The sequence below is a fragment of the Myotis lucifugus genome, unplaced genomic scaffold, assembly GCF_000147115.1.
Source record: "Myotis lucifugus unplaced genomic scaffold, Myoluc2.0 scaffold_57, whole genome shotgun sequence".
Lineage (NCBI taxonomy): Eukaryota > Metazoa > Chordata > Mammalia > Chiroptera > Vespertilionidae > Myotis > Myotis lucifugus.
The window spans coordinates 4,673,978-4,683,833 of NW_005871105.1; the positions used below are offsets into that span (position 1 = coordinate 4,673,978).

General features: G+C 38.8%; 1 protein-coding gene across 1 annotated transcript in view; it reads left to right on the forward strand.

Moving 5' to 3' along the window:
* Positions 1–7,496, forward strand: part of HSF2 (heat shock transcription factor 2) — a 35,103-nt gene extending 27,607 nt beyond the window's left edge. Inside the window, 3 exon segments of the mRNA XM_006089222.3 lie at positions 2,806–2,859; positions 5,977–6,061; positions 6,492–7,496. Of these exon segments, the coding sequence (XP_006089284.3) occupies positions 2,806–2,859; positions 5,977–6,061; positions 6,492–6,784 (432 nt within the window). The 3' untranslated portion in view covers positions 6,785–7,496.
* Positions 7,497–9,856: the final 2,360 nt, after the last annotated feature.

Below are 9,856 nucleotides of genomic sequence, written 5' to 3' on the forward strand. Positions count from 1 at the left end.
TTGATCTTTCCCATCTGCCTTTAATGCTTCCCCATCTTAAAAAGCATTTTGATATGTTGCTCTGCTCATTTACCATTCTGCTTTTCTAATCCTTTCACTCATTTAGAAATGAGTGGCTATATGTGTTACTTCTTTTTTACTCTATATTTCATTTGAAACCCTGTATTATCTTCTTATTTACTCTAAGCTTGTGCTGCCTTGGTTTATCCATAGTAAGTAGGCTGTGATTTCCTGCCCCCCCCACCCCCAATTAAGGTCACTGGGCTAGTGGAAGAACATTTGTTTTGAATCAGATTTGGGTTCTACGTTTGGCTCCTCTTACTATACTAGCTATGTTATTATTAACCTTGGAAAAATTAAGCTCTCTTTCCAAGTTTCCCTGTCTATAAAATGTAGCTAATGCCCAGAAGAGCTGTTATAAGAATTATAAGTAATTAGCAGTATTATTATTTATACTATTGATTTTCTAAAACAGAACTTGTTCTGTTGATTTTAGAAGCCCTTGGACCTTTGTTATCTCCTGTCACCCTAAACATTCTCCATTTCCTCTAAAAACTGTTTTTTTTCCTGCTGTTTTCTACTTCTACTTGGGTCTTCCCCAAAGGTACTCAGTCTTTTATCCTCTTATTTTCTATTCCTCTCCCTTTTCTGTCCTTCCTCTCTGAAGGGATTTGTGCTTGTAGAATTGCTCTCAAATGTATATCTCCAGCTCTTAATACTTTTTAAAGTAAACTTACTTGAATTCTAAGTCCATGCCTTTAAGAGTCATCAGATCTTGCCTTAGATTCTGTTTAATACCAAATTTTTTTTTATTCTCTAAGCTAGATACCCCTTGTAGATTTTTAATTTTCTGTAGTGATACCAGACTTCACTCACCCAGGATAGTAATCACAGAGGCATCTTGGCTTCCTGATCTTTATCTCATCATTCAAGTCCTGAGTATTTTTCAAAATAGCATTCACAAGCTATTGTGAAAGTCCAGTTATGAGTGATCCCATGTGGAGTCAGCAGAAGAGGTCTGGCCATAGAATTCAACCCAACTATGTCAGCTCCTCCTCTTGATCTACTTTTTTTTAGTTCAGACTATGCATCTGCTGGGAATACATGAAGGCAATCCTGAGTCAATGTGTAGGAGGAATGGGGCAAAGAATGAGTGGGGATCTTTCACTGTTGGGCCTCTTTAGATGCCACTCTCTTTAGGAACAAAATCTGGTTAGGCCTCTAAGCTGAACTGCAGAGACTGGCAGTCTCCTATAGCTATCTGACCCGAGTCTCTTCCTCTTCGAAGATCAGTAGGTGATAAAGTTAATGAAAGAAAAGAAGGAGCTGGGATATCTTTAGGTCTACCATGAATGTGGAACTTTGAGAGAATCAGTGTCTAGATAGAATAGAGGAGGAACCTGCCTGTGGCCTCTGTATTTCATTGTATCCTGTGAACCGTTTGTTGTGCTTGTTCTCTGGAAATACTGAAATTGCCAAATTTCACTGCTCCATCCACTTATTACTGTGGAGAGAATGTGGTCTTGTTCCCTGACTGGCCTTGCTTTACTTTTTGAACCTTATGTACACAACTTACTATTCAACTTAGAACTTGTGTGTTATTTGGACTGGTCATCTTCTTGGTTATTGCTAATGTCATAATGTATTCTTTTCTCCTTCCTTCCTTTCCAAGTCAACCATTCCCCAGGGACTGATACATGTTGCATAGCTTTATCCAGATATTTTGTTTATTCTGTGTATGTATGTGCATGTTTGTGTCTGTGTGTTTTTCTTCTTTCTTTCTCTTAACTCCTTAGTACTTTTTAGCTCCACCATTCATTATTATTATAATACGGATTGTATATGATCATATGTTACTATTTGCTGTTGTTCTTGTCTTTTAGATTGTAAGCTCCTGAAGAGCAGGAATAGTGTATTCATTTTATATTCTTTATGATGTTAATTATTATATGGTCAATAAATCCCTATGGAATGAATGACTTTGACACTTAACAATTTAAACAAAAGTTATGTCAGTAAATTGGCCTGAGGAGTACAGTAAGCAGTGATTTTAGCATTTATAGCTTCCCTTGCTAGGCGAGGTGAAAAGAACCAGTAAGGAGGTATGCCATTTGTAATCTAGGAGCCACTATCATAGAACAGATTCCATAAATTTATCACATGATTAGCAAATAGTCAGTGAAGACAGTGTCAGGGCAATGAACTCAGTCCTGGTTGGCACTTAAGGCCCGAGGCATTTAGGGAGAAGAAAAATAAAGGAAATGAAGAAGGGAGCTGTGGAAAACCACCATTTGTCTCAAGTTTTTACTTTATAGTTTTATAGAGAAACTAGAGGCCCAGTACACGAAATTCATGCACTCGTGGGGTAGGGGGGTTCCTCAGCCCAACCTGCACCTTCTTGCAGTCCAGAAGCCCTTGGGGGACATCCAACTGACGGCTTAGTGCTGCCACGGAGCCCAGCTTCTGGCTCCCCCTGTGGGAGCGCACTGACCACCAGGAGGCAGCTCCTGTGTTGAGTGTCTGCCCCCTGATGGTCAGTGTGCGTCATAGAGACCAGTCGTTCTGCCATTCAGTCGATTTGCATATTAGCCTTTTATTATATAGGATTCTTTACAATGTCTAATTCATGGGCTAGCTTGCTCTGTTTTCCTTTCTGCTTTTCTCTTCCCAACTTATTTTACTCTATAGGAGCTTCCTAGTGCAGGAACTACATCTCTTCACCCAACATGGCTGTATAAAAATTTTGAATACAGATAGCTTTTTATTATTTTTTAAACTTACCATCTTTCTTGTTTGGTCTTTCAGCTTTTCACTAGTTCTGTGCAGATGAATCCCACAGATTACATCAATAATACAAAAGTAAGTTTTAATTAACGTTGCTCAGGACCCATAGCTATACGAATTTTTAAAAAGTCTTAGTAAGCATAGAGCAATACCTCTCCCAGTTACAAATCATTTTCTATTACCTAATATGTGTGATCAAGATAGTAAAATTCCAGATGAAAAATTAGCTTTTGGTTATGGGGTGAATTATTACCCAGTTTTGCTGGCACTTAACTATCAGTACCATTAACTATTAGTATGAAATCAGCCCTCAAAGTGCTGGGAGATCACTTGATTAAACTATTTGAAACTGTTAATCTAGAACTCAAATTTAATTTTTCTATGTATTTTGGAGCAATATGCATTTTGCTGTTTAACTATTTAAGGTATTGGTTTTCAGAATAGGGAGGAGATCCAAGAATAAAGAATGACACACTGTATACAAAAAATAAATACTATATCACATCACTAAATAAATGCAAGACATGGGTTCATTCAACTTAAGATCTAACATTTAATAATATCATATTTACTGAAACATAGTGCTGAAATGGTCCATAGAATCTTATAACATAAATCTAGGCAAACTATGGTCCACATGACAAATTCAGCCATGCTGCCTGCTTTTGTAAATAAGTTTTATTGAACACAGCCACCCTTGTTCTTTCATGTACTGCCTATGGCTGCTTTTGCACAAAAATTACAGAGTTGAGTAGTTATGACAGAGAACACATTTATATATGTATTTATATTTACTAACTGGCCTTTATAGAAAAAGTCTGCCAACCCCTAACGTAAATCATCCAAAGTGAATGTATAATTTCTGATTCAAAGTTCACAAATTCTTTCAACTCTAAATTACCCAGGATTAGAAACTACCAAAAACAATGACACATCAACTGCTATTCCCTTGCTCATGACAGATATTATGTGACATGGATTACAATACTCTTTCCTAATAAATCAGGATACTCCTCAATACAGGACTCTAAGTGGCCCCTACTAATGAATAAGAGTTTGCATGGGAGTTGAAACCCATTTGTCATCCTTGTTCTCATATGTTTTAGTGGTATCCTTGGAAAATACCTATTTGAGGAAGTATAAAAATAATGGTATTATTGCTTTAATATTTATTGTGAATGCTAACTAAGAAATATTTTAATGTAAGTTTTTGGAAAGGCATAAGTTGTTATTATATCGTGGCGTTGTTATTCTTTCTGAATCCTGGAACTCATACTGCTTTATTTTACAACTAGAGGCCCGGTGCACAAAAATTTGTGCACTCGGGGGTGGGGGGGTCCCTCAGCCTGGCCTGTGCCCTCTCGCAGTCTGGGACCTCTCAGGGGATGACCACCTGCTGGCTTAGGCCTGCTCCCCGGGGGATTGGGCCTAAGATGGCAATCAGACATCCCTCTGGCAGCCCAGCAGCCCGGCAGCCCTCGGGGGATGTCCACTTGCCAGTGGGGAGCAGGCCTAAACTGCAGTCGAACATCCTTAGCGCTGCTGAGGAGGCAGGAGAGGCTCCCACCACCACCGCTGTACTGGCAGCCATCAGCCTGGCTTGTGGCTGAGCAGAGCTCCTCCCATGTGAGAGCACCCTGACCACCAGAGGGCAGCTCCTGCATTGAGCATCTGCCCCCTGGTGGTCAGTCATTCCCAGTCCTTCTGCTGTTAGGGTCAGTTTGCATATTACCCTGTTACTATATAGGATAGAGGCCTGGTGCACGGGTGGCGGCCGGCTGGTTTGCCCTGAAGGGTGTCCCGGATCAGGGTGGGGGTCCCGCTTGGGTGCCTGGCCAGCCTGGATGAGGGAATGATGGCTGTTTGCAGTTGGTCACACCCCCTTCAGGGTGGGGATCCCCACTGGGGTGCCTGGCCAGTCTGGGTGAGGGGCTGAGGGCCGTTTTCAGGCTGGCGGGTGACTGAAGCTCCCAACCTCTCCTTTTTTTTCTTTTTTTTTATTCTGGGATTTATTTACCTTCTATGGCTGTCACTGGAGCTGAGAGCCGGCTTTAGCTCTGAGGCTTGGCTCCAGCTCTGAGACCTCGGCTGCTAAAAGCAGATATCTGGGCTTTGTTTAGCTTCTATAATTGAAACACTGTTGCAACTCCAGCTCTGAGGCCCGGCTGGCTGAAAGCAGGTTTCTGGGGTTTGTTTAGCTTCTATAATTGCAACATAGTTGCTTAGAGTGCAGCTCAGAGCTGGGCAGCGGCAGGCAGGGAACCTTGGCTTCCTCCATCACTGGAGTAAGCAAGCCTCCTATTCGCTTCAGCTGCCTGGCTACCGGCCGCCATCTTGGTTGGCAGTTAATTTGCATATCGCCCTGATTAGCCAATGGGAAGCGTGTCGGAGGTACGGTTAATTACCATGTTTGTCTATTATTAGATAGGATGAATATCAGGGAATTACTGGAATTAGTGTGTGTGTTACACCATATGTACCTAACCAGCATCAGCTATCTGGGATTTACAGCTATTGAGGAGAAGTTGTGAACCTCTCCACCTCACTTTGAATATCCTTGAAAAGAGCACTGAAGAATTTAACAGCATTAGTGACTTAATTCCCTTACAATCATATGTAAGGAGAGAAGACATCGCTGGTTGAAAGAAGCAAATTTAAATGACAGAAAAGAACTGAAAGAGCCACATGAAGGAAATGAAGAACCACCTCAACTTTGAGGCTTCCAAATATAGGGATAAATAGTTTTAGGATGTCATGGTGTTATCTTCAACTATTCTAAATGTGTTCATTTACTCTGTGAATGAAATGTGTAATACATTTTTAATGAAAACTTTAAAATTGGTTTGTTTCAAGAGTGATCTCTTTATTAGAAGTTTGAAACCAGCCATCTTTGACTTATTCCCATCTTTTGTCCTTGACAAATTCTGTGTTTTCTGCTGTTGAAATGCTCCCTCTTTTTCATACTATTGTCATCCTAGTTCAGGATCTTTGTTTCATCCACTTGATGACAGCAATAGCTTTTTAAATCAGTCTTGTTACCTCTACTCAAATCTCTCTCTCTAGTGCGTCTTTCCTGGTGCTCCCCCTTCCCATATATGTCAGATAATATACCAATATTCACATACAGTTTTTTTATTTTTTGCTATTTTCAGGAACATGAAAAAGTATTTTTGTTGTTTTTCTCTCTTTTAGTCGGAGAATAAAGGATTAGAAACTACCAAGAACAATGTAGTTCAGCCAGTTTCAGAAGAGGGAAGAAAATCTAAACCCAAAACAGGTAGGTATAAATGTAGTACTAATTTCTATAGAATTTCAAAAGTAAAAGTCCTACATAGAAGCTAATGCATGCCAATGAACTCCTTGCCATTCTTAACAATTGAACACAGATATATTGATCTCAGTTCTCTGCATAATGGTTCCAGCATACAGAGAAAATTGAATTGGTGAGGTAATAGTTCTTAAAATTTAAGTTGTGTGTGGGTTTTTTCTACTTAACTTTAAAAAGAACCTTCATTTCTTAATTGTTGAATAAAAGACTAACTTTTCTGACTTGAACATCTTTTAATTTACTGACAAATACCTTATTTCTTATTTTGTTGGGTTAGTGATTATACATAAGTAGATCTCTGTTTTTGTATTTTCCACTTGCATCTTGAACTCTGTATAAGCTGGTGATAAAAGTGCTTTTTTTCTAATCATTGTTATAGATAAACAGCTTATCCAGTACACTGCCTTTCCACTTCTTGCATTCCTTGATGGGAACCCTGCTTCTGCTGTTGAACAGGGGAGCACAGCATCATCAGAAGTTATGTCCTCTGTAGATAAGCCCATAGAAGTTGATGAGCTTCTGGATAGCAGCCTGGACCCAGAACCAACCCAAAGTAAGCTTGTTCGCCTGGAGCCGTTGACTGAAGCCGAAGCTAGTGAAGCCACACTGTTCTATTTATGTGAACTGGCTCCTGCACCTCTGGATAGTGATATGCCACTTTTAGATAGCTAAATTCCCAAGAAGTGGACTCTACATGTATATATTCATCAAAATGATGAACTATTTATTTTAAAGTATTATTTGGTACCCGTTTTTTTGTAAATTGCTTTGTTTTGTTTTAATTGGATACTGTGGAATCAAAAGCACCTTTTGCTTTTCTCACTAACCACACAGTCTTGCAAAGCTTTCAGATACTACTCAGCTATATAGGTACACAAAATGTAATGCACATTATTGCATATCTTTAAGTTGGATTCAGGTGGGCATTTTTTTCTGATTGTAGTAAATTTGAATTATTTTTTATATATATGCCCATTAACCCAGGTTAAACTTTTATTTGTTTTACTTGTTTGATGCTGTCTGTTGGCATTGAGTGTAAGTCACTAAAATTAATGGTAGAACTCCTAAAGCTTTCTCTGTTCCAATTACTTTTACTAAGTATTTTTCACTTGGCTTATTTTTAAAACTGGGAACATAAAGTGCCTGTATCTTGTAAAACTTCATTTGTCTCTCTTGGTTCAGAGAAGTTCATTCATGTTCATCAGGAAAGGCAAAGTATACATGAGTGCTTGCTGTCTGATATGGTTCCAGTTCTGTATACCTAGAAGGGGATGGGATGGTGTCAGCCCAATCCACCTAGTTGGACTAGTTTTAAGTAAAAGTTTTTGGTTTGTTTTTGAACCATAATATTTAGTAAAATAAATATAATGAATGTTGCATTCTAGTGTTTATTATGTGTCTTCTTTGGAGGTGACATCCACATGAACCATTTTTTTTTCCTTTTCATACGAAGTAGATAGACTTACACTGTAAACTGTATTGTCCTTTCTTAATATGAGTTACATCATGATCTTTGTGCCTCATCTCAAAAGATAGACTGTATTGCAAAAAGGGAGAAATATAAAGTCTCTAAACTTAATGTTTTATAGTTCTTTGTTTAAAAATTAGAGTGGCTTGCTTTCTGTTTCTAATAAAGAACTGAGAGAATTATGCCTCTCATTGTTCCAAATGAGTAAAGAACATTATCACTGGATGCCACTAAGGGCCTATAATTTTTGTTCTGAGAGAAAGTCAGGTCACTGTCTCTTTGGGACAGGTGCTCAGAGGATTATAGACACTTAATGCAAGATAAGGCCATCTCTTTTATCACTTGAAGATCAGGCAGGGGGCTGGAAGCAGTATGGTGCCTGAATATTCTGCCTGAATATTTTATAGGGCTGCCTAATGAGGTATTACACAGGTGGCTTCCCTATTGGCTATATTCTGTCTCTTGATATCTTGGAATTTCTCTTGCTATGATGCAAAAATTCAAAGTAAAGCCTAGCACAGGAATAGAAAACCCTTTCTTAGCAGATTCTAAAATATTTGGCTCAGACAATGGGATCTTAGTGAACTAATTAAAGACCTCAGAATAGTTTTCTGCATAAGCTTTCTAGACGTTTTCAGGTGAAAAGAGTTGACTTAGAGGAGAGAGAACTTTAGAGACCTTTTCTTTTTCTCTTCCCTTCCTCACTAGGATATGATCAAGTTTCTTCTCTTTGGGGAAATTTTGGAGCTGTGAAAGTATTCTAAAGTGATTTTGGAAAACTTCATATCCCTTAGTAATTTTAAGTTGACGTTTTAAGATTCAGAATGGATAGAAGGTGTATCTATTTTGTCTAATGTGAAAAGAATAATTGTTAAGGGGGATAAAGCCTTGTCCTGAGGCATCTTTTCAGGCAGGTCAAGTTTAGGAAGGTACGCATGAAAATTGGAGATCTGGAAACTGATTCCTTTAAAAATAATTTGGTTTGTGTTTACCAGAGAAAGTCTCTGTGTACTACTTGGAAAACAAATTACCATCATATGAAGACAGTTAATTTAGAGGGTAACTCCCATCTCTATCCCCCTCCAACTTTCTTCTACCTCAAAGAGATAAAATAGGATGTAGCTTGTAACTTACAGAGAGCTAAACGTTTTATTCAAGGTGTGTCGCTATAGCTGGTCCTCCATTATTTCACTGTTGTTTCATTATAACGTTGATGAGGAAATCATTTCCCAGCTGGGGCCACTGTGTAGTTTGCATGTTCTCTCCATGTCTGCGTGGCTTTTCTCTAGGACTCGTTTCCTCCTATGTCCCAAAGATGTGCACGTGAGGTTAATCACTGTCAATAAATTGTCTCAGTAGTGTGGGTGTGGGTGTGAGTGTACCCCGTGATGGAAGGGTGTCCTGACCAACTTTGGTTCCCACCTGGAGCCCTGAGCTGCTGTGATAGGCTCTGGCCACCTGCACATGAACTGGAATAAGCAGACTAGAAAATAATTATCTTGTTTTTATTAATCTTTCTTAAATGTATGTATAGAACACATTTCTGTGTGTAATACTAGAAGTATTTGGGGTCTTTAGAAGTTTGGTGATGTTTTTGTGAACAGAAATATGCCAGATGAACTTAATTGTTTATATCAATTAGCCTATGATATAGTTGGTTTTGTTGTATGACGTTTTGATGAACATGTACAGAATCCTACATTTAAGAATTAGCACCTAGACCTTTGTTTCAAACAGATAGGAATTTTTTTTTTTTTTTGAGAACTGGTTGCACATTGGGCAGTAGAGCAAAATCAACCTATTTCAAGAAATTGCTACCAAACAGACTATAATACAAATAAGCTAGACTTTGACAGTTCTGAGGAACAGTGCCTGGTATTTTGTAGTGTCCCCCCATTTGGGGTTACCTGATTTTTTTTTCATGGTTAGACTGGGGTTATTAGGTTTTGGGAAAGACTACAGAGGTGAAGTGCCATTTTCAATATATGTCAAGGTACATACTGTCAATGTTAACTTCTCACCGTTAACCTTAACTTAGATTGGAATGTCAAAGGAACATTTCTATGAGCCCAAAGGTTCAACAGTATCTTCCATGCCATCTCAAAAACCACCCAAGTGGCCATGGCGCCACTGCCTTACACACGTCAGTTTATGTGTTTCTGTCTGCCAGCTAGATTTTAAACCCATCAGCTTTGCAATCAGTGAGCCACTTCCATATATGTATCCTATTGGTTCTAATAACTACAAAATTAACAGAAGCTCTCTTTATGCTAAAT